Raw genomic sequence first — 24,365 nt, 5'->3', positions numbered from 1 at the left:
CAAGGGGCCTCATTGATTGTCAACCAGATCTAAGCAAGGGTCGCTGCCCATTGACAAAACCTTGATGACCTCCCAAGCCCTTTTCAAGGATGGGGGCAAAAGGCAACCGCTAACCTTTTTTATAACATCATTTCTTTTTAATCTATCATTTTTTCTATTTTTTTTAATCTAACTTAAATTCAAGGAAGAAAGTAATAAAAACACCACATGGAGAGAAAAATAATTAAAAAAATGTGACATCGGTATTTTCATTAAGTAAATTGACGAAGCCAATGAAAAGATTTAATTACACAAATTTGACAATTTTTTTAACTTGATTATATTTTTAGAAAAAAAGTAGAATTCAATTGTAATTTCGGTAATTTTTATTTTTTTATTATAGGATGTGGAAGTACGAAATTAGTTATTTTGAGAGAAAAAAGCAAATTAATTTCAAAATAAATGGTAAAAAGGAGGAGCTAAATAGTCGAAGCAGAGAGAGAGAGAGAGAGAGAGAGAGCTAAGCCGGTGGAAGGAAGGAAGGAAGGACGAGAGAAGCTCTTCATCGTCACCACCGCCATCATCGTCACCACCACCATCGTCGGCGACGATGATCGGAGTCGGCAAGGCCAAGCAGTACTCCAACGTCCTCGACAAGCCTCTCAGCAAGGGCAAGCAAGAGGTTTCTCTCTCTCTCTCTCTCTCTATCTATCTCTCCCTGCGCGCGCGAAAGAAGTGCTGATCTGGTCGCTTCGTCGTGAATGCGATGCTTGGTCTGGGGCTCTTGCTGTTTAGCTAGGGCTCGAATTGCTGATCTGGTCGGCTCCTTCGTCTCGAGCTGCATTTGCGCCGTTTCTTGGGTTCTCGAGGGGTTAGTGATTGGAGAATTAGGTCAGTTCTTGGCAAATGGATCAGCTATTTGGCCGAATTCGCGGCAAAGGGTAATCGCCATTTTCGTAGGGGGGACGGAAAAATAGATCCTTTATTCCGGAGCCGGATGGGTTCGATTTGCTTCTGCTCGCTTGGCTTTCCTATTCTTTCGGATTAGGTCGGACTGTGATATACTTGCAGTTAGGTTACTTCGAGAGCCGTTTGTTCTTATTCGTTTTGCTTCTATGCTGTCCATATATAGTCGGGAGTGTTGTGATGGATTGTTGGATGGTTGGACTTTTTGTTTGGATCTTGGGATGGATCATGTGTGCTTCGGCGGAACTAATCAACATGGGTTTTTGCTCTGGGTGCAGGTCAGTTTGAGCGCCTTTTCTTTCTTGTTCTCGGAGCTTGTTCAGTATAACCAGACCCAGGTTGATAATATCGCAGAGTTAGAGCGCAGGTATATATTTTTCTTGTCCTCTCTCATTTGTGCAATTATAGAACTAAACATGAAGCAGCCACCGAAATATACAAATTGAGAGATGTTATTTTTCACCTTTAATAATCCTCACTTGTATGACCCAGGCTAGAGGATGCAGGCTACTCCGTAGGGGCTCGAGTTTTGGAACTTCTTTGCCACAGAGAAAAGGTAAGATGTGCAATGTGATTTCCCTAATCAGCGCTGGAAATTACTGTTAGGACTCTTATGTTCTGTCTAGTGAATAAAAACTTTTAAGTTGTATTATTCAGATCAATGGCTTTTTCTTTAGCATTTTGGTGCAATCTGAAGTACTGCATCTTTTTATGTTGGTTGCAATACATCACTGCAGCAGAAAGATTAGGGTTTGCATCTAGCTGGATTTCATATGCTCTTTTGTGTTATAAATAAAATCTTTCTGCATGTAGGGAGATATACTCTGATTGCACATGCAAGATATTGGATTAGATCACATTGCACATCAATAAACCATGTATAAGCTCTTCAACTTTGTGCGATTTCTGGAAATTTTGTAGGCATGCTCTTCCTTAGATTCTCAGTAGTGTAGACCATATTGGTTCCTCAATATTTTGCAATTATGTTTTACAAATCACTGATGCATTCTTTCACCAGAACAAACGTTCTATATTTGCTGTGAGCTAGTTCAAGTTAGAATGTGGCCAGGTGTTTTGTCTTTTCATAATGCGATCCTGTTGAACTAATTCTTGTAATGCTTTTCATTGCTGAAATAGATTCTTACTGTTGAATCGGAAGCTGGTCTTCTCTTTGGAACATTTTCCAGCGAACAACTGAAAAATTTCTTCACGCTCATTTTGCTTTGTGACCCTCCATTTTCCAACGGTTGATCATTGTCATCATCCTTGCATCAGGGGCTTAGGCCATTCCCATAGATCTTTTATTGTTTCTTCTCATGTTCTCTTTTAGCTGAGGTTCTATCATTTTATTTATTTATTTATTTATTTTTTTGGGTGAACTATTCTTTTGGCACTACATTTTAAGAGACATGAAAACAACTTTTTAAGACGATATAATATTGGCCTAAGAAATCTGTGGCGCCTGTGGTGCTGTGTCATGTAATTACATGTCATAACTCCTGAATAAACACCTTTTATGTTGGACTGTCATGCAACAGGAGAGGTAACAGCGAGTATGATATTTTTGGCTCATCATCTGTTGCTTATGTTTGCTTCTGTCAACAGGGAAATAGGAGGGAAACCCGTCTGTTGGGTATTCTTTCTTTTGTACACAGCACGGTGTGGAAGGTTTTATTTGGCAAGGTGAATCATACAGCTTTTTTCTGCTTCATCATTCATGGTAACCTAAGGCTATGTTTGGGAGCATAGTGAGTAAAGAAAATAGAAAGAAAATGCATCATACTTTGAACTTCCTCTCCTCTTCTTACTTGCAAAATTTTAAAATGTTGAATATTTTCCCCTCCAAATTCCTCTCATTTCCCACCATTTCCAAACATCGCATAAAACTCTAAGTCATCTTTGTTTCTTGTAGTGGGCTTGTTAGGCTGAATCTGACTGGGGGCTTGTTATTCATGGCTGAAGAAACGAAACGTTCTTGTGTTCATGGAACCTGCAAATCTTTTCTCCCTTAAAATTGATGGATCTTAGCCTTCTTTTAGTGTGTACGTTATTTTCATAGTGTGTCTAATCTTCAAAAGATTCCTTTTTTCACCTTATAGGTGGCTGATTCACTTGAAAAGGGGACTGAACATGAAGATGAATACATGATTAGTGAGAAGGAGCTTCTTGTAAACCGGTAATGATTCCATGATTGCTTACGATGTCTATAGAATCACAAGGGACCAGCTAAAGTTTCTTTATTAGCTAATGCCCTGAACCTGATATATCCAACCCCATTGGATGTGTAGGTTTATATCTATCCCTAAAGATATGGGGACTTTTAACTGTGGGGCATTTGTGGCTGGAATAGTGAGGGTTAGTGCTACATCGCTCTGTCCTTGTTAGCTGGTAGTTAGGCAATCTGGAGCTCTGATGAGTACTTTTTATGTTTCATTGAAGGGTGTTCTGGATGGTGCTGGATTTCCAGCTGTTGTAACAGCACACTTTGTTCCTGTCGAGGGGCAACAAAGACCCCGGACTACAATCTTGATAAAGTTTGCAGAAGAGGTTTCTATCCAACTACTCGCCTGTTTTATCTTGAATTTCGTTAAATTCTTTTTGTTTGCCTATTCTTGCCTTTTACCCTCCTTTCTGTTCATATAAGTGATGTTTGAATGAGCCTTTGCATCGCTTCTCTTTACTGACTCCATAAACGCCCTCATGAGTTTTCCTCCACGAAATGCAATGTCATCTCATTTGTCTCATGATGCAATTTAAATGTTGACAAGCACTTCTAAACTTTATTTAATCATGAGTGCTTCTTGCTCAAATTATCTACTCAATAGCTATATTTTCCTTCCAGAAAGTTTTTAAAGCCATGAGTTCTAGTGAGAGTTGTTTTTCTATTTCGTGCCTCTTTATGGTTGAGTCAACAAGAAATGACTCATTTTGCTTTCTATCAATGCCTATGAGGAGTATGTTTCTCTCTCTTTTCATGGCACACTGGTGTTCATATCAAATTGACTTTTCTTCACTTTTATCTCCTAGGTACTTAGGAGAGAAGCGAGACTGGGTTGAGTTCCTTGCACATTCCTGCGTTACTTTCATCGAATTTGGTTCAATTCATATGGTCATGATGGAGAAGTTGGCTGCTGCAAAGTACTTTTCACTTGCTGGACACACTGTCATTTCCAATATACACTGTTTCCAGCTTGACTTGTGAGTGAGCATTAGATCTAGAGTGATAAGTAATGGCGGTCTTACCCCAGACACGATTATTTGAATTATAGCATTCCAATTCATGTTGTTGCTCCAAAATGGGATCGGGTATATGTTCAAGCAATACTGGTGATGATACAAACGCAGCTCTTGTATTCGGCAGTCAGCGCTGACAGCAAGCCATCTGTAACGATATGTTGAAGCTGACTATTGTATTTCAATGGGATTTTTGTATGTCTGCCTTACATGAGATATGGTTGTTTCATGTAATCATCATTTTGTCATATATATGAGAGATCGTGATCCATAGTATTGAATGATATCATGATGCGATGACCCGGGCTTCTTTGAGGTAGTGGTCCAAACCGTGTCGTCAATATGGTGTGGTGTTTACTGCGAGCTTTTGCCGCATCTGAAAATTGTTCAAACTTGCTCTATCGGCTGCTGTTATTTGCATTCAACATCGTTGCCTGATGAGTGAGGTAAATTTGCAACGACCATTTCTATATCGGTTAAGACCTTTGATTCTAGTTGTTTGTTTCTCAAAACAATATATGCTCCTCATGCCTGTTCTTACTTCTATCTATGTTTTTCCCTTCAAAGTTTGGAAATGAAAGAATTTATCATATTTTCCAAAGATAATAAAATATATATATATAACAAACAATTTTAAATGCCAATATTTAAATATTTTTGAAAGGTTTCGAGTGTTTGAGGTTAATGAAAGTAAAACGGCGAGTTTTACAAAACTTACGAAAGGTCAAAAGTAAAAAAATGTAGAATCACTCTAGACAGGCTTTATATGTGAAATGTAAAGGTGTGTTTATTTTGTTAAAAAAAAATTGAAAAATATTTTTTTAAATGATTGTTTATATTATTAATAAAATTAAATAAACAACAAATATTTTTATTATCCGTAAAAAAATAGATATAAATTGTTATTGACAATGAAAATATTTTTTATTAATTATTTCAAATAATATTTTATTTTCAGGAAGATTTTCCATATCAAGTCTAAATTACATTGATTGATCACTCATTTAATTAAATAATGTGATGAATCTTTTACATGTAAAGTGAATTCTCATTGTTTGCTTTCGTATCAATGCAAACTAAATGAAACACACCTTGCAAAAGATTGACAGAGTCTACTAAGATCATAATTGAGGGGATTCATGATCCATTTAAGAAAAAGCATAAGCTCTTCAACCAAGAGATGTGTTTCGTACAAAATTTACCATTCAAAACGCACTAAGTACACCGCCATGGAGATGCTTTAAATAATCGAAAGATAAACCAGAGTTCAGCAACCGCTCATATCTAGATTGGGAAATTCATCTGAACAAATAAGACATTCTTTTTTAATCTATGATTCATTTTTTCCTTCAAACTAGAACTTTGTAAACAAGCAAAAAAAAATTAAAAGGGCAATTCGGTAATTCACCCAAATTAGGGTTTTGGGTCTTAGAACCCTACTATAAAATCCGTGAAGCCATCATCTTCACACGACTGCAGTCTAACGAGCAGCCGTCGACCGAAAGCAAAGGTCCGCAACACTTCCTTTGCTCCCTTTTGCGCCTCCTCCTTTGTCTCTGAACTCGATTTTTCGTGACGTTTCGATTGGAAGTTTCTGCATTCGATGCATTTTTCTGCCTAGGAGTCGAACTAGAGTGTAAAGGTTTGATCTTGCAATCCGCTCAAGATGAGGCGTGAGGGGGGGTCGGTGGTCTTGATTGGTTTTGGCGGCGCTCTGTGTTCTGGGCATGAGCTTGTGAGAGCCACTGAGCTTTTGGGCGATAGAAATTCGTGGGTTTAATGCTAAATTTGGGACATTTTCCGTGTTCTCATGTTTCTTGCATTTCTCTGTCCACGTCCTGAATTGAAGAACCACCCTGCAAGTATTGGATTGATTGAGCTCTTCTGCTTTATAGTGTATTTATCTTTTCTATGTTCCTGGAAGAACCACTTGGTGAGGTTATCCCTTTTAGATTGAGATGAAAGAAGCAGTTAGTGAGGTTGTCGGCATGTTTGGATTGCAATAGTGTATCTTGAATCCTGATCTTGCTCCCCCGTTTCACTTTTTTTTTTCCTGGTTTCATTAATGTGAGCTTCACATCACTATATTGTTTGTAACAGGAAGGGAAAGTCTAAGTGTAGCCTGATCATCAATCACAAAAAATGTCGGGGTGAGTGGAAACAAAGCCATTCTCTATGTTCCATTACTATTTTTTGTTGCTTCTATGTACCTATCGCAAGTTGCAAATTGTGATGCCGAATTCTATTGTTAATTCACTGAGAAGATTAGACACATGTTTGTGTTTAGCTTGATTTTAAAAGGAAGACATGGTTTCCCTGGGCATTGAGCTTTGTTGCATTAATGAAATTTCTTCCTTAGAAAAGAGAGTCAGACTTACTTTTCAGAATATGTAAGTCCAGAAAATGGGTGTTTGCTGCTGATAATAGTGTGCGGTAAGAGTAGATATTTATAGCACCATAGCTGCTCCTCCAAAATGTGGATGGATGTATCCAAGCGCATCTGAACACATCAAGCTGTTTATTCTATTTCGGAGATAGGGATATGACGTTTTCTATGGCACTATTGGACTCACGTGTGATTTTGAACATGTTTTGTTGGTCGATATTACAGAAGTTTGAATATTTGAAGGGATGAGACTAAGGGTTTTTATTTTGGGAAAGGACTAAAATATCAATGCAAATTATGCGATAGTGCTGCTCTGTTTCTCTTGTTGATTTAGGGCTGTAGGTGCATTCCTTTATTGTCATTATCGAAGTTTGCAATTTTTCCTGCGTGCTATCTTCTAACTCGTGCACTTCCCATCGCATTTCTATTGTACAGAGAAGAAGCTGTGCCTGTTGCTGAGACCCCTGCACCTGCTCCTGCTCCTGGTGAGCCCATGGACCTCATGACCGCTTTACAAATTGTCCTGAGGAAGTCATTGGCCCACGGTGGGCTTGTACGTGGTCTCCATGAAGGCGCCAAGGCAGTTGAAAAGCATGCCGCATTGCTCTGCGTATTAGCAGAGGACTGCAATCAGCCTGATTATATTAAACTTGTAAAGGCACTTTGCAACGAGCACAATGTCAGTTTGATCAATGTGCCCAGTGCTAAATCTCTTGGCGAGTGGGCTGGGGTAAGTCATAAATCTACTTTCACTTCGTACATGTTTCTCTTCATACAGCTTTGCAGATGAATGAATCGCCAAGTTTGAGCTGTCTAGTACAGTCTTAGTATCTTGTTCTCTAATAGAATTGTTTCTGCAGTTATGCAAGATTGATTCTGAAGGAAAGGCAAGGAAGGTCGTCGGTTGCTCCTGCGTTGTTCTAAAGGTACATATTTCACAATCTCTGCCAGATTTTTTGTATAGCATAAGTTTAGAATGGATAAGTGGTCATCTATGATAGGGGTGAGCAAAAGGAACTGACCGGACCGGCCAATACAGTCCCAATGGGCGCCGGTCTAGTTCTCAGATCCCTAAAATTGGAGACAGTGAAATTGTTCCGGTTCCTAGGATGGAATCGCCCGGACCAGACCAGATCGATTATTTTTGAAACTATTAATTTTATTTCTTCAAAATTATTAAAGAAATAATTTTAACTCTTAATTATGACGAATTTTCTCAATCTTGTTGAGATGCAAATGACAAAGCTGAGAAAAGCATGCTTTAATTAGAGCATGGCTTGGTGGCTTTTATGCACAACTCCTCTTATGATTTTTGTGTGCCCATTCTATGTGGGACTCTCGACATTCGCATGGAAGGCTAGACACAATAATAATGGCAAGCTAAGAGTCCCACATTAAAGGCGTTTTGCATGGAAGGCTGGATACCACAAGAGACTAGAGAGACAAGCCCTAAGAGGAGTCGTGCATAAAAGCCAAGTCATGCTCCAAATAAAGCATGCCTTTCTTGGCCTTTTGGCTAAGATTCAGTGTAAGATTTGTTTAGCTGTGTGAAGTGCACACAATTTTTGTAGCATTTTGATCTTTTTGTGGGTAAAGAACAAATGCTTGATTTTAAAGGTGAGGGGAAATCGATTTATCACCGGTTCCATTGGACCGTCCAATTCCCAGTTCCTAAGGGGGATTGGACTGAACCAGGAATCGATCACCCCTAATCTACGATGCTTAATAGTGGTGTCGAATTTCTGTTTGCATATAATCTTGGTCAAGCTGCCCTCATTAATATTTTATCAATCTGCAGGATTTTGGAGAAGAGACCGAGGCTCGCCATGTCGTTTTGGAGTATGTGAAGTCACACTGAGAAGTATGAAAGCTCTTTTAGTCGAAGAGAGGCTTTCCTTAGTTGAATGCTCCGAGGTTTTGTGATGGTTATAGTTGAACCATGTCTTATTTTTGACCAGTTTCTGCTCAACTGTGAGGGATGTATCAAATTATCAAGTTTGAAAAATTTTCCAATTCAGTCCATTTTTCATGAAGATCCCTTCACAACCATATGATTTGGAAGCTCAGAACTCTGCATCCCATCCTTTCAGATAGGTGTTTTACGTTTGATGCTTGATTCAGTCGGTATGCCTTTCAAGTTGGCTATCGTGGAGTCTTTTAGACGAATTCAACTAGAAGTAATATTTGTGCAGTATTGAATATTCACGGGCTGTGAGCCAACAATGCATGCATGCACATCACATCTTCGTCGGGAGTTCCTTCTTATCATCAGCAACGAGGTGGTGGGTTTACTTGGAACACGGTGACCCACTTTCAAGACAGGCTTGGGAGGTCATTCGATAAATAAAAGGTGCCTAACCTGGGGTGTTTTTTCGGAATTTTCTTCTAAGATTTTAACAAATTTTGGTAATTAGAGCACTCAAAATGGTACAGTAAGTCTTACCAACCCAAATTAGGATTACAAGGTGCTGTGATTATTCTTATGAGTTTTGACGATGTGCTTATCTGTACTATTGGCTTGAGTTTTGGCAACGTGTTTCGCACGACTTGACGAGTCCACTAATCACCTTTAACATTTGGAGAAAACTGTATTACCATCCAAAACCAACATCTTGTTGATTGATATGCATAAAAATGAATCCGGAACCATTGTATCTCGTGGGATTTATATAAAATCCGTACGGAACTTTGAATTAGCCAATCAGCAAGCTTGGCATACATGCTTTTTCTACCGGTGTCTTCATGTCATCTTTGAATGAATCCATCATTTTTTGTCAACCCTTCTTAACTTGGCACATAAAATGTGATTTTTAAGATAAATTCTGAGCTCCAGAGTTGAAATCCTGAGCCAACTCGTAAAGTACATCGTTGTGTGCTATAAATTATCCCACTTGACCAGAATGGACAAAGCTAACGTAAAACGGGAAGCTTTAAATATTTTGTTAATATCATGTTAGTAACAGAAGGAACATAAGTTTTACCCAAAAAAAAAAAAAAAAAAAAAAAAAAAACAGAAGGAACATAAGCATTATTAATAAAAAAAAAACAAAAAAAAAACCCTTACTACCAAACAGATCTAATATGAACTTTGAATTATGATCATCACTAGATCACAATGTAAGATGTCCACTTAATATTTTCTGATAACTTAGACCCGGCTCTCTTGGGCTAAGAAAAAAGAGAAAACCTTCCATCAACTTTTTCATCTTCCTTTTTGGTCCAATGCAGCCGTTGACCATATAAGCGCAAAAAAGATATGCGGGATCGATTCATTTAACCAATACTGTGGTTATGTGATAAGCATGGTGAATCATAGTACATGAAATCTTTACAAGTACGGACAGAAATTTCCTTCTTTATCGCAGCGATCTGACGTGGATCTCATCTTACATTGTTCAAGAACTGACTCGTGAACTGTAATCATCAAGAAAGAGCTCCCTCCTCACCCTTTGCTACAGACATTGCTTCTGTTGAGCTGGTGAACTGTTGCGGACGCGCTTTGATACCCCTTCGAAGTGCGCCATACTATTCTCCCGTTTTGACTTTGGAACTTAGCTTTGGGAATTTATAAACTTGGTCAAATCCTATCTGCTGTTAATTACGCAGCAGATGGATTAGGTTTGACATATAACGATGGCTTGCTGTCTCTATCCCTCTCTGTCTCTCTGCAATTCGTACTCAGCTTGTGACACTGAAAACAGAGTTGATGGGGCGGTCTCATCTGCTGTCCCAAGCCGACCAGATTATTCAATGAAACCCTGCTTGCAGGACAGCACTTTAGGGCATAGCCATTGGCTGAAGCGATTTAATCTGTTCCTTTCGTCTTATGTAATTGAGAGTCAAATAACAGAGAATGACTTCTAAACTATCTTCAAAAATAAAAAGTCAAAGAGGGAATCTCAATTAAAAATCCTTGCAATAGCATGTAGTTTTGTGAAGCGAAACTTCACATCAGCTGTCTAAAAAGTCAAAACCATATATATTTTTATCTAGGATCCTTATTGATTCTCCGGACAATTGTGAGTATCCTATACGAGAAACATTTCATTTCTTAAGATATTGATCACACACAGTACGAGCCAATATAGTGCAATACAAGCTTTTTTTTATTTAGTCGATTAACTAATGCTCTTAGTGCACTCATTAACGAAATCCTATCGTTGAAAGGGTTTTGTGAAGCATGATTTCGTAAACTAGGTTAAGATATTATAATATTATCTACCATTATCAAACAACCTCGTACCTTTCGAACAATTCAAGGTAATGTTCAACTCTAACATGACCGTAACTGTTTAGATGGAAGTCATTGTAATCATATCGAGTGGGTGCACTCCCATTGATGATCATCATATAATTCTAGAACCACAGCAAAAAAAAAAAAAATTTGATTGGACTGTGGTTTCTAAATATTTCTATTTGTCTTGTCTTATTAGAGCTTTTCTAATTCTTGAAGGGACACGGAATCCCTTAATCATTGGAACGTTTTGTCGTGTCATTGAGTCTATCTATGAATCAGCCAAGTTTTCCAAGAGAGAATCATACCAATTTCCCAAGCTAAGTGTAGGGCTTGAGATTGATTTTTATGTCACGGGTGGAATGCATGTGTCTATATCTAAGCTTCATCAAGGACTTGGGACACCATACAATGAGCAAACAAGATAATTATTACCTGCGCGTGCATCATATAATATGAATTTTGGATTTTTATGTTGACTTAGGTTGTGGACTCCATTGGGTGGAATGATGTGTAAAGGGAGAGTGAGAGGATACATTGGGACTCTAAGAAAAAGTGGTGATAGTGATTGGTAGAAGATAAGGAGACACACACCTACACCTACACCCTCTAAAAGATAATCGAACTCTATCTATGTTTAGGGAAATTTTAATTCATATGTTAAGTCTTTAGTTAACTTTTTTGCAATTTAGAGTCAATTTAAGGAGGAGACTTTCGCATAGAATTCTCTTGTCTAAACATGTTCGCATGTTATTGTATAAAAGGAGAAAATTACCAAAAACATTGGAAAATTATAATAAATATGCACATTCAGTTCTAAACATTTTAATTGAGTCTATTTAGTCATAAATTTTTTAACAATTTATCAATGTGGTCCTCTAGATCAATTTCCGTATGCAATCACCAGCGTGGATACCAGTTATCTTATAGGATAAGGCCAGCCCTAACATAGAAAATTCCATAATTTCTTTATTTTATTTTTTTCCTTTTTTTGTTGTTTTTATTACTCTCCACTGGCTTGCAGCCTTGACGGTGGTTGCTACAGGTGAGGGTCGAGATGCCCTTGCCCAACCCCTCTCCCTCTCTGACTAACAACAAAGAAAAAAAAAAGAACAAAAGAAAAGAAGAAAAAATGAAAAAAAAATTGATAAAAGTTATTTAAAATTTGCAAAAAGTTCTACATCAGTACCAACCATGCAAAGTAAGATGAGCGGCACTTATGTTTGTGATTTTCCTTAAAAATTGACCATAATAATTTCATTATCAAAATATCAAAATGTTTAGAATTAAATTGATCAAATTGAAAAGTTTATGATTAAGTTGGCATAAGTACAATAAATCCAAAACTTTTTTAGTAATTATATAAGAGCACTAGTTATGTAAAACTTACCTCTCAGTGTCTCTACTTAATACCAACTCGTTGGTTTCATACATTTAATCATGGGATTACGAAAAATCCTGACTGTTTCCTTTTGTTAGTCAACGCAAACAAAGTCAATCTTGATTCTCTGAAACATTAACTGATGACAGACCTGTAAACCTCCCAGGTTTTCTTTGAGAATTGTAAGTCAGGGTCGAGCCGGAGGGCTTCACTTTCTTTCTTTCTTCATTTATTTAATGACACCTTTAATTTAGACCCGGCATTTCAGGGGAAAAAGATAATGTAAGAATACAATCTATTTTAGAAATTAGGAGGCCATCATTAAAGAGTCCATGTGGAGAATGGAATTGATATTTGATTTGGGTCGCTCGTGCATGGGAGGTGCAATGCTTTGTTATCTCCCTGGCCATCTCCTTGGTTTTTGCTTCCGTCTCTAATTCCATTTTTCCCCATATAAAAAGGAGAAAAAATCATTCATGTGGTGAGATTGAGAATGTGAGAAGATATTGCTCTGAAATAGACCTAAAACAAGCAAAAAATACTTGCATGGGGAAGGCAAATTTTGAAGGATTTGAGGGCCTATTCTAGGGTTTTTGATTTGATGAATTTGAGGCAGTGATGATAGTAATAGCAACATGCAAGCACACCCCCCAAAACAATTTTTAGGTTTCTTGGAGATTTCTTGTATAGGAAAAACATGCCTCATTTTTTTTTTTATCTAATGAAAAAAATATTAGTTTTTAATGGTACCAATTTGCTACCTCTAAACAAAATCTCTACTTTGAAAAGACCAAATTACACCCCGAACCACCAAACTCCCCTACAATTCTTTGCCTACATTCCGAGCCCCTAACTCTACCACACGACCTCCAGTCCCACCACGGCCTTTGCCACAATCGACTCCCCTCTACGCCTCTGCTGCAAGATGCCAAGGTTTGGACCGTGGTTGGGAACTCGGACTTGGGGTGACCATAGCCACGAGACCTCAAAGATGGCACATCCACGACAAGAGCTCGAGGTCAAAGGAGATCGAAAAGACATTAGAGATAGAGAGGTGTAGAAAACAAAGCGAGAGAGAAAGAGCCGGGGCACTAGTGAGATATATATAAAGGTTTGCTTGGAAAAAGTACTAAAAAAATCATAAACCTATTGTAAATATCAATTCAGTTTTAAACATTTTAATATAACAATTTAACTCTAAACATTTTGCATTTGTATTAATTGAGTCCATCTAATCAGTTTTGGTTGGAAATTACTAATATAGATGATGGTCATTCTACATACTCAACTAGTAATGATGTTGACAAATTTAAAAAAAATTTTTTTATCCATTTTGGTTGGTAATGTCAATGCTGGTTGTGCCACTAGGACGATTATTGCTAGTGTCAACGATTTCAAGTTAAAATTGATTAGATGAACTCAATTGATGCAACTATAAAAAGTTCAAGAGTTAAATTGATCCAATTTCAAGGTTTATGATTGAAACGGTATTTATGTAATAGATTTAGGATTTTTATTGTACTTTTCCCACTATGCTTGTATGGTGTGGGTATGTTGGAGAGTGATATGGTAACGTTGTAAATAGGTGGACAATTTTTGCGAAATGAGGTATGTAACTAATTATTTTGAAAATACATGTATGTTTTTTCATCATGGAGTGAAACTTATGCAAGTTTTTAGTATTTTCCCTTTTTTAAAAAAATATATAAGGTCAATATGCATGTCCATATTATGTTTTGTGAGGGAGGGTTTCATTGATTTCTTGACGTGTGATTTATGGTTATAATCAGTCCTAAAATATAACATAAATTCAATCATATCATGTTGCTTTAGCTCTTGAAATGAGAACAAACATACATATTCCCTATCAACTTTTAGACTAATTTTTCATTTAGGTTTTTTTGTTTCGCGAAAAATAAATAATTTGGAAATTGCTTTCTTAAAAATAATCACTTGTATTGCTTGAATTAATTAGTCAATAGAAAATATTTTCATTATCGATAATAATTTATATCTAAATATTTTTGTAAATGATGAATATATTTTTCATTTGTTTATTTTTGTAAACGATGCAAGCAAATCATTTTTAAAAAGTTATATTCTAAATCACTCATTTTCCACAAAAGAAATATACTTTGAGTTGTATAATTTTCTTTTGAATAATTAATTAGGCTGTGCTCATTCTTCGAACTGATTCCTTATCTAAATATGTAAGTCAAAACACTCTTATCTTTCACTTTTGGATTTCCTAAATTATCATTTGTTATTATTCTTCCATACCAATTCATTTCATGAATAACTAGACCCTTTTTAGACTTCCTTAATCACATTTGCTTTCTTCATCCTATACCAATTCTGCACAGAACCAACCACTTCAGACGAAAAGCGAATCCGTAAAGCAAAGGAAAAAAAGTAGAGAACAATCCCAAATGATTTAATTCTCCATCCAATTGGACTCACCAATTGTGTTATCGATTTAACAACACATTTTTACGAAGGAATAAAACATAAAATCACGGGCCACCCTAAAAAACCAGTCGAGAATCGATCCAGCTGGTACCCAAAAAAAAAAAAGATTTATCATGTGAGATGAAATCCATTTTTCTAAAATGATGACGTCACGGGCCGGGAGGACACGACTCGACGGAACAGCCCCATAAGAAGAAACATTCGAATCCGAGAAAGTTCGTCCCTCGTTTCTTCCTTCCTTTCTCTCTCTCCCACAACCCAACGCAACCTCCTTCCTCCTTCCTCCTTCCTCCTTCCTCCTTCGTTCAGAGCACGCGACGATGCAGCCTCCTCCGCCGTCCTCCAGGGAGATGATTCAGGGCCTCAACTCCCTCCTCGGCTCCTCCCAAATCTCCCTCCACGACCTCCACGCCGCCGCCGGCGACGACTTCTTCGACCAGGTGATGCTCTCCTCCTCCCTCCCCCCGTGGCCCGACCTCGCCCCCGCGAATGCCGACGACCACCACCCCATCGACCTGACCGCCGACGCGGAGGCGGCGGCGGCCCACAAGCACGGGGCCCCCGGCCTCGGGTTCCCCCGCTTCGACGAGCCGGCGGCGGCGATCCTGGCCTCCAGGCTGAGGCACCAACAGATCGGCAATGGCGGGTCGAAGGCGGCGATGATGATGCACCAGCAGCACCAGATGTTGCTGGCTCCCCACGACGTCGTCGACGGTTCGGGTCAGGTAGGTTCGCCGCCTCCGTTGACTAGTTGTTTTTCTGCTCTGTTTTCACGAGAGCAAAGAAAAAGTTGGGATTTTGATCCCGGAGGATTCCGGTCGATCGAAAATCGTGCTCACCCACGAAACTTCAGTTCGATTTCTTCGGCGCGATCGGGTCGTCTTCGAAATTCGACGTCGAAAAATCACATCTTTACGGGATTCGATTTCGACTCTGCAGGGTGGAGGAGGGCACGGCGGTGGCTCCGTACAGTCTCTGTACAACGGATTCGCCGGGCCGCTGCACGCGTCGTCGGGCCAGGCTCCGAACCCGGCTCAGCTCTTTCACCCTCCTCAGGCATCTCCCTCTCTCTCTCTCTCTCTCTCTCTCTCTCTCTCTCTGCTTGAACAACTGAATTCTTCAGAGACCAAAAGTCTGATCTTTTCTCTCCGTTCGTCCTCTGCAACCGTCTCGCAGGGAGGCGACACAGGCCCCGCCGAATTTCACCGCTCAGGCGGCGGCGGGGGCGGCGGCGAGCGCGTCGACGGGCGGCGGCGGCGCGGCCCCGGCCCAGCCGAAGCAGCAGAGGGTGAGGGCTAGGAGGGGCCAGGCTACGGATCCCCACAGTATCGCCGAAAGAGTAAAAATCCCACATTCCCTCTTTCTTTTGTTTTTTTTTCCACCTTTTTTTCTCGTCAACCAAATTTTCCACCACACGCCGAAAAATGAACTGAATTTTCCACCAAATTTTCCCATTTTCCCCATCTTTCTAATTCTATTATAATCGAAATCCAATATATTTCATTTAATTTTTTTTTTTAATTTGCTCCCTTTGGAATTTGTTGCAGCTACGCAGAGAGCGAATCGCGGAGAGAATGAGATCTCTCCAGGAGCTGGTCCCCAACGGCAACAAGGTCAGAACATTTCCCCTCTAAAACCTTTCGTCGATTTATGACGTCACCGTTTGGCGAAAATATACGCCTCGAGGACAAAATGGGGAATTCGCAAGGGCACGTCTTAGGACGACGCGTGTCGATCGCGGGGGCGGGTCACTGCCAAGTCGGCCTCTGTTTTTTTTCTTTTGCGTGTCTTTCCGTGCGTTCGGAAAATTAGAGGCGGGCCCCACCGGGTGCACTTGCGGTCGCCGTATTGATCGGACGGATATTAATTAGTTGCCCCAAAAAAGTTAGATCTTAATAAATTATTATCTACTAATTACTGATTTCTCGAGTTGATAATTGGAGCCCATTTTTTTGGTAAAATGGTAATTGGCGACAGACGGACAAGGCCTCGATGCTGGATGAGATCATAGACTACGTGAAGTTCTTGCAGCTCCAAGTCAAGGTTCTCTCTCTTTTTCTCCATTTTCTTTTTTTGAGAAAATTCCAATCTCGATTGAATTTTGGAATTAGTGAAATGGAGTTTATATCTTTTTAATATGAATTTCTTCTTTTTCTCTTTTTCTTTTTGGGGGGAGGGAGCAGGTGCTGAGCATGAGTCGGCTGGGGGTGCAGCTGCGATGGCTCCGCTCATGGCCGCCATGTCCGAGGTAAAAATTTCTATTTCTCTCCCGATATTTCCCAACAGAAAAGAAAATTATTCGGAAAATTAGGAAATATAAAAAGGAAATTTAAATTAATTGGGGGTAAGACCAGATTTCCTTTGCTTGCTGAGATAAAACAGGTCGTGAGCATTCGACAAGGACATCATTAAGTCGCCAGTTGTCAATCGAACATAAAACGACAATCCCAGAAACAGCACGCGTGCCTCCCTTTTTCCAATTATCTATATTTAAATTGAATGCGCGATCCGTTTTTTTGAATATAAAATTAAGAATTCGTACGGTGGTTTCCTAGGGGGAGGCGGCGACAGCATCCAAGCGGGCGCGAACGGCGGGGCCCTGGGGCGGAACGGCAGTAGCGGCGGCAACCAGGGGGCGCCGGCCGGCGAGGGCGTGACGGCGGCGGAGCACCAGGTGGCCAGGCTCATGGAGGAGGACATGGGGTCGGCCATGCAGTACCTGCAAGGCAAGGGGCTCTGCCTCATGCCCATATCCCTCGCCACCACCATATCCACCGCCAACACGTCTCACCGGACGAGGAACCACCCCGCGGCCGCCGGCGCCAACTCCCGCGCCCAAAACACGGCCCTCAGGCCCGGCGGCGAGGGGCCCACATCTCCCAGCGCGTCGGTCCTGACCGTCCAGTCGACGGCGACCCTCGGCAATGGCCCCGGCCTCGACGGGGGTCCTCCGGCAAGGACAACGCCTCCGTCTCCAAGCCGTGACGACCCCGGCACCGGAACACGGGGCGAAAACCGGGGAGAAGGGTCGCTTGACGGCGGTGACGTCCCGAGCCTATCGGAACTCGAAGTGCCGATGCGACATCGCGGCGACGGCGACGTTTTGGGTGGGTGGGGTGGGGAAAGCTGACTTTAACAGAAAGTGCCGACGACTACTACTACAAAACTAGTTGAGACAAGAAGGAAGACGAGATCGAACCGAATTCGGCGAACCTACTTTTGTTTTCTTGAGGTTCCGACATTAAATACTATTATTATTATGCTAAGTATTGGAGTATTTTTTATTTTATTTTATATTATCGTGTTATTTAAAAACATCAAAAACTGCCAGCTGCCCTTCTCTCGATCGTTTCTTCCCCTTGATGGGATTTTTCTTGTCTAAATGCCATTCCTGTTTATCGAATTATGTAGCTCTAAATGACGGCCTAACCACGGGTTAAATTCCCACTCAGCTCCCGTGACTAAATAGCCTTTTTTTTTTTTTTTTTTTGTTCTTTAGCTTCACCTAAGTAGGTTGAAATTGAAATAGTAGGCAGCGGTTGATGTGACGATTTCACTGTCCTATGGTTTTCTATATTGGAAAAAGAATTGACGGTATTTTGCTAATCGTATTCGTTTTAGTGAAAATTGAGTAATTATCATGAGAACCTCAGAACCATCTATCAATGGGAAAATTAATTATCAAACAGATATCATGAAGCACAGGAAGTGTAGAGGCTCGCTATACAAATTATTTTCAACGCTTGTGGATCGTTCATGGATAGGTTGATAATTGTTTTATGTCAAGTAATTACTTAAGTAATTTGACGTTGTATCGACCTTAAAGGTTGACCCCAAAGACATCCCTTGTACGATGCAACTATTCATGTAGTCCGACATTGGATAGAAGGCCATGGTAAATCATTCATCCCTCTGAAAAATCATTCATCGAGTGTCATAGAAAAGGGGGGGAAAGAAGAAGGAAGAAAAGAATCCAACCAACATGTTCAGCAGCAGCAAAATAAAGCAAGCCGCGGACAAATTCGTGTCGCGCACGAAAAGTTCATCGACCCCACGTTTCGTGCATCAACGGAATTTGGCAAAGAGAGCACAAATCAGGTTCTCCAGCATATAAGAATACACGCACGGCAGCTGATGGTATAAAGAACATGGGCAGGAGTTGCGTCCGGGACATTATTCTAGGACTTTGTCCCCCAGATCGTTCTGCTCTTAGTTTCAGATATAGACAGATCTGGCATGTTCGTGGGTGGCCAGTAGAAAAAAGCCTCAAGAATCTCAGCCTGGACATGTAGGGTTTGAAGACAAGATAGTGGAGGGCGACGAAGTGTCTTTAATGCATCGTGATTTCTAGCCATGTATAGAATATAGATCCCCCCCACCTTTTGGTCAATGATGCAGATGCAGATGTTGCTGTTCCTCGGTCTATTTCAATTTCTTTCCCAAACACAGCAGTGCTTGTCCTTGTTCTTGTGAATAAGATTGAGGTATTTTATCTCCAACTCATCTGACCCCACAGATGCGTGCGCGACTCCCCCATCCGCGCGCATCGAATGAATTTTGAGGGGGGGAGTTCTTGTGATTTTGCCGTGTCTGAATCGAGTGCTCAACCAACTCTGTCGAAATCTCGGATTCCAGACGTGCGACGATTGTGATATATGCAAGAAAGGCTATCATGCCAAGACTTAGGGTCCGTCCATTGGAGTTATTAATCTAATGTTCAGCTCATGATCTATCTTTTTGTTCGATCTAATAGCATGGCAATGTATAATTATCGGTTATTTAAACATCATTTAAATCTAAGGTTAAGATCCTGAAAAATCCCAAACTGATACACTTGTGACAAATTTACCCAAAACTAACTTTTTTACCGCAAAAAACTCCAAATTAGTATATTTGTAACAAATTTACCCAAAATAATAACCAAAACCCCTAGTTGGTACATTTGTGATAAATTTACACCTCAACCGTAAAAAACCCAAAACTAGTATATTTGTGACAAATACACTCTTGTTAAATTGGATTAACACCACAAAAATGATACAACTGTAACAAATAAAGAGTAAAATCCAAAACCAATACACCAGTTAATTGTCACATGTTATCTACTTTAACGATAGTAAAATTTAACGGAAACTATCAAAGAATAAATTCATTATAAATGTACCAATTTGAAGTAAATTTATCAAAATACAGCAGTTTAAGGTTTATGATAATCAAAAAAATTAAATTAGATTAAATTTATCATAAGTGTATCGGTTTGGAGTTTTTCAAGATATTAATCCTAAAAACGATTTTAAAGGGACATATTATTCTTCAATTCAAAGGGGGCAGACTATGGTTAGAATCACATAAGTACAATGAATCTAAACATCGGAAATTATCACTAACCCCGCCTCATGACCTAAGAAAGCTATTGGGCTTCATTATCAAGGCCCAATACTAGTTCATTTTCTAAATAAATCTCTGACCATTCGACTGTGAAGACCCATTACTGAAGAGGCAATATGGACTGGGTTACAGGTTTTTTTTTTTTTTTGGGCCCTTGTTAAAAAGGGCAGGAATCCGGAGGGACGATCGGTCCGGCTACTCTCAATCCTCTCCGGGTATTGCCGACATGATAAAACGGGGAAAATGCAAAACACAGTAGAATTCGAGAGATGGTTTTGTTACGTCTTACCATATTAAATGTATGTTAAAAAAAAAAGGATACAGATGCAATACTAGGTGTTATCGCTAAAAAGAGCTCAAGTTGGACCTATCACATCACATCTAGTCCGACTTATTTTCATCGAACACTAATTGATTCATTTTTCTCAAAAGCTTATCGATTGTCCTTAAACATTAATTAAGCTATGTTTTGCGTGACTCAATAAATGATGCGTCAAATTATCAAATTTTTCGCTCATTTTTTACGGCCCAAAACAAAACCAACTGCATGGGGTCGCCTCAATGGGAAGGGATGTATACCTGGTCATAACACATGCTCGATTTTCCAAATCACCAAATGGAAACGAGGTCGATGGAGAGCTTTGTCATGGGTAAGGAGTTTATCCATGTAAAAAGAAATAAGTTGCACTTCCTCCACATAACTAAATAAAACATAAAATATAAACCTTATACAATAAACCAATATTAAAATGCCTGTCATTATCCGATAAGTGAGCTTGCTAAACAGTGGATTTTCCCGGATCACGAAACGGAGATTTTTCAGAAATTGGTCGACATTGAGTACTATGGCAGAACTAATCGTACTACATCCGTCCTTGCGAACTATTTACCGCAGCGAAGGATACGTGATCGTGATCGATCCGTACGATTAGCTTTCTCATCAACGTTGCCTTAAACTGGAAGATAGCCCCTCGGTCTACACGGTTTATTATGTACTTTTGGTTGACCATTAGCGTATATATAATGTGCAATACTGTTCGTTCATTAATAATCCGAAAGCACGGACGCGGACATCTGGTCTAATTAGGATCCGATCCTGTCGATGCCGAGGACATTAACGATCTCCCCAACCACGACTGCCTCGGCTATTCCGCCTCCAATTTTCAAGGCGAAAAGGTTGGATTTTCTTGTGGCTGGCGTATAATTTAGGCTCTGCATGCATTAGTACCAACCAGATCTTTTCCTCGAATATAAGAAGCTAATGGACTGGGTGCATGCATGCCAAAGCTTATCCGCTGCCAGTGCACGCAACGTACAATGCACTAAGAGAGACAGGGAAGGACGATGGCAACTGCTGAGAGAGAGAGAGAGGGAATGCGGTGGCCATTATTGGTCGCTCATAAACGATCAATCATGTCGACATGTTGTACTAGATTCTCCCATGAGTAGAGAGATCAGTACAAATGACGCTAGAGGTGAAGTTGCTCCAGGTTATGACTGACTGGACCGGGAAGTGTTGTAACTTGTGCTTTTCAATGATGCACGGCTTAAAGTTGTAGCACCTCAAAATTGGATAAGACAGCTACTTAAAACCTGCCATAAGCTGCTGTTACTTTAAGAGTAGGTTATTGCGGTTGTGAAAAGTTTGCTGAAAATCTTAGATGCCGCAGCACCCTTTGTGATTTGCTTACTCCACAATAATTTGTTCATTTACCTTTTCTTGTCAAAATAGAATATCGTGTCGTTTTGTATGCAAATTCTAATAAAAATTTAATACATTTAGCATTACTATTGCATCTGATCATCTTGTCCGCATAATATATATATATCTCGATAGAAGTTGAATTTCTTATTTCTTATTGATTGATTTCTCCTCGTATCGTTACTGGTCGTATGACAGCCACACAAAACACTTGCCTTTATCTCCCATAAATAAAAATCAGCATAGATGGAGCTAGAGATCTAGTCTGTTCCAAGTTATGGCCCCACCGTCAAGTGCTATAATTCGTGCTTTTTAATGATAAACGACTTAAAGTTGTAGTACCTAAAAATTAGATAAGACAACTCTCTAAAAATCACTATAAGCTGTTGTTACTTTAAGGGTAGGGTATTGCGGTCATGAAAAGTTTGCTGAAAATCTTAGAAGCCACAACAACCTTTGTGATTTGTTCACTCCACTAAAATTTGTTTCCTTTCCTTCTCTTGCAAAATGGGATATCGCGCTGTCAACATGATATGTATCTCAATAAAAATTGAATTTCTTGCTCCCTATTGATCGGCTTCTCCTCGTATCGTCACCGGTTGTCCCAGAGTGATGTGGCGTGGCCCAAGAAAGCACCTCCTCTTTCTGGGTTTCGTTTTTCCCGACTTCTCCTTCCCCCTTAAAATAAGTAACAAAGGGAAGCGTGAAACCCTCTCTTCATGCCTTGTTCGCTGTCCATGTCTAAGCAAAAATATACAAAGTACGCAAGTTGAGGATGATGGGCGTAGAAAACCGAACAGAAGAAAACGCGGTGCTTCCTATATGTCCCATGCCGAACGTTAGATCTCGCACTACATTTGCTTTTGCAGGACCACAGAGTGGTCCTCCCACCCTGTCTGAAACCCAGTAGGCCCCAATCCATCATCAGTTGTCTGAGCTTTTGAGGGTTTTCAGGCATTTGTCAAGGATGAATCTACTGCTGAGTGGTGTGCTAGGGTTAGGGAAAATGTAACATGGCTCTTATGAAAAGAGAGAGAGAAAAGAATTGCGATTTGAATAGTCTCCTCCATCAAGAAAGTCAGATCTTATCCACTATTAGTGGGTTCAAGATGAAACCCCATCTCTGGGTTATGAAGGGAGGGTCCAACATGAACTGGACTTTGCAAAATGGGTGGTGTGGGGTTGAAATGGTGCTGGAGACAAGCCACTGTGAGAGCACTAGCAAGTGCATCCTTCAATGGATGGAGCCCTAAACAACCAAGTTGGGAGGGGTTTTCTACTTGGATTTGGACGTACATGTAATAATGTGGTGTCAATTGCATGGTCTTGTCTTGTCAATCTAAGATGATGTGATCCCGATGCTCCGGTCTATCAAGATAATTATCACATTTCATACGATTCAAAAATGGTATTGTTTAATTGAGGAAAACTTAGATGTGCACCCTACTATTCAAGATTCAAGCAATGGTCAATCTAAGTAGGTCAATGTAATTAGGTCTATGTTGACAACTACATGCGTGATACCAAGTGAGTTAGATTAAATTGCTAACTTGGTCAAACATTGGAATTGCACTTAAAGAAAAGAGAACAATCTCGTGTTCATGAAACGATATTAAATTTTATTTTCTTAGCTGTAAATGTATTCCGATTATTTAATAATAAATACGAAATTTTATATTATTATTCCACGTTTGCACCATGTGAATATCCCCACTACTTAGTCTGCATTTTTAGTTGATGCTTGGATAGAAATATGATATTTGTCCTATAATGGTTACATGAGATTATTTTCGGTATCAAACATATCACAAGATAAACTAGGATTGCAATATTGAGTAGTGCAATTGTATAAAGACCATGCTTTCAATTTTGCCTGAGAATTTTTTCTTATTGCCGACAATAACAACATTGGTAGTCTATCACTTTCAATCACAGTGTTGCTTTAACTATTGAGTGATGAACACATTTTAGTTGACCGAGCCTCATTCTTATTATTTTATTCCGAAACAAAGATAAACACATTCTAGTGCTTGAGGGCTTGATATGGGCTTTAGAAAAAATTATCAATTCAGTCCGAAACTTTTTCAATTCTATTAATTCAGTCGTAAAATTTGTCGAAATTTCAATGTTATTCTTTTCTGTCTATTTGCCACTGAAAATTGTTGACGTGATGATACACATAAAACATCATTATGAGTAAAGTTGTCCACGCCAGCGTACCATACCGGATGCCACGTCGGCGATTTTCGACTATAATTGGCAGAATGACAACATTGGGATTTTGCACAAATGCTGCAAAATTGTCATTCTACAATAGATTGAGTACTAATTTGGCATTTATCCCGCACTCTCATTTGAAGTCAACCGCCAAGCCCAAAAAGAAGAGACTGATTGTACTCGAATCTCATTATAAGCCTACTATTCATTTCTTTATTATGATTGACCAGAACCAGATTTATATCATAAATCAGTGATCAGGCTGACATGGTTCCTATTCGACGTATCATGTGAGCCTTTCATTCTAGGGAATCTTACTTTATTCCGGGAATCTCGCTTTATTTTATCACGAGAGGATGGCAATATTTTCCCAAATTACAAGTAAAAAGAGCACACGCGTGCCGTGCGA

The 24,365-nt window shown here is 39.7% G+C and overlaps 3 protein-coding genes across 4 annotated transcripts; all 3 read left to right on the top strand.

Annotated features, from left to right (window-relative positions):
* Positions 1–481: 481 nt before the first annotated feature.
* LOC104436102 (trafficking protein particle complex subunit 5) lies at positions 482–4,463 on the top strand. Its single transcript, XM_010048825.3, has 8 exons — positions 482–661; positions 1,224–1,312; positions 1,438–1,501; positions 2,551–2,628; positions 3,045–3,121; positions 3,234–3,300; positions 3,385–3,492; positions 3,973–4,463. Exons 1-8 carry the CDS (start codon positions 590–592, stop codon positions 4,000–4,002), a joined length of 585 nt encoding a protein of 194 aa, XP_010047127.1. The 5' UTR covers positions 482–589; the 3' UTR covers positions 4,003–4,463.
* A 1,127-nt stretch (positions 4,464–5,590) lies between these two features.
* LOC104436101 (40S ribosomal protein S12) lies at positions 5,591–8,614 on the top strand. Of its 2 annotated transcripts, none has more exons than XM_010048822.3 (5): positions 5,591–5,689; positions 6,280–6,329; positions 7,001–7,295; positions 7,426–7,491; positions 8,364–8,614. In XM_010048822.3, the coding sequence occupies exons 2-5, from the start codon at positions 6,322–6,324 to the stop codon at positions 8,421–8,423; spliced, it is 429 nt and encodes a 142-aa protein (XP_010047124.1). In that variant the 5' UTR covers positions 5,591–5,689; positions 6,280–6,321; the 3' UTR covers positions 8,424–8,614. The 2 variants fall into 2 exon arrangements, with proteins under 2 accessions (XP_010047124.1, XP_010047126.1); XM_010048824.3 differs by lacking the exon at positions 5,591–5,689 and adding an exon at positions 5,723–5,821.
* A 6,355-nt stretch (positions 8,615–14,969) lies between these two features.
* Positions 14,970–17,779, top strand: LOC104436100 (bHLH transcription factor RHL1). Its single transcript, XM_039300540.1, has 7 exons — positions 14,970–15,374; positions 15,589–15,705; positions 15,788–15,988; positions 16,197–16,262; positions 16,627–16,692; positions 16,833–16,856; positions 17,183–17,779. The coding sequence occupies exons 1-7, from the start codon at positions 14,970–14,972 to the stop codon at positions 17,777–17,779; spliced, it is 1,476 nt and encodes a 491-aa protein (XP_039156474.1).
* The last annotated feature ends 6,586 nt before the right edge of the window (positions 17,780–24,365 follow it).

Source organism: Eucalyptus grandis, chromosome 1 (genome assembly GCF_016545825.1).
Source record: "Eucalyptus grandis isolate ANBG69807.140 chromosome 1, ASM1654582v1, whole genome shotgun sequence".
In the NCBI taxonomy this organism is placed as follows: Eukaryota; Viridiplantae; Streptophyta; class Magnoliopsida; order Myrtales; family Myrtaceae; genus Eucalyptus; species Eucalyptus grandis.
The sequence above is the reverse complement of the archived record's forward strand: the minus strand, read 5'-3'. Positions and strand labels throughout refer to the sequence as shown.

Bases quoted from the DNA above. Each gene is read 5' to 3' on its own strand.
- LOC104436101 (XM_010048822.3), top strand. The intron at 7,296-7,425 runs GTAAGTCATAAA...TTGTTTCTGCAG, and splicing joins CTCTTGGCGAGTGGGCTGGG to TTATGCAAGATTGATTCTGA. The intron at 7,492-8,363 runs GTACATATTTCA...ATCAATCTGCAG, and splicing joins GCTCCTGCGTTGTTCTAAAG to GATTTTGGAGAAGAGACCGA.
- LOC104436102 (XM_010048825.3), top strand. From the start codon at position 590: ATGATCGGAGTCGGCAAGGCCAAGCAGTACTCCAACGTCCTCGACAAG. The intron at 662-1,223 runs GTTTCTCTCTCT...CTCTGGGTGCAG, and splicing joins TCAGCAAGGGCAAGCAAGAG to GTCAGTTTGAGCGCCTTTTC. The intron at 1,313-1,437 runs GTATATATTTTT...TGTATGACCCAG, and splicing joins ATCGCAGAGTTAGAGCGCAG to GCTAGAGGATGCAGGCTACT.
- LOC104436100 (XM_039300540.1), top strand. From the start codon at position 14,970: ATGCAGCCTCCTCCGCCGTCCTCCAGGGAGATGATTCAGGGCCTCAAC. The intron at 15,989-16,196 runs GTAAAAATCCCA...AATTTGTTGCAG, and splicing joins CCCACAGTATCGCCGAAAGA to CTACGCAGAGAGCGAATCGC. The intron at 16,693-16,832 runs GTTCTCTCTCTT...GGGAGGGAGCAG, and splicing joins TCTTGCAGCTCCAAGTCAAG to GTGCTGAGCATGAGTCGGCT.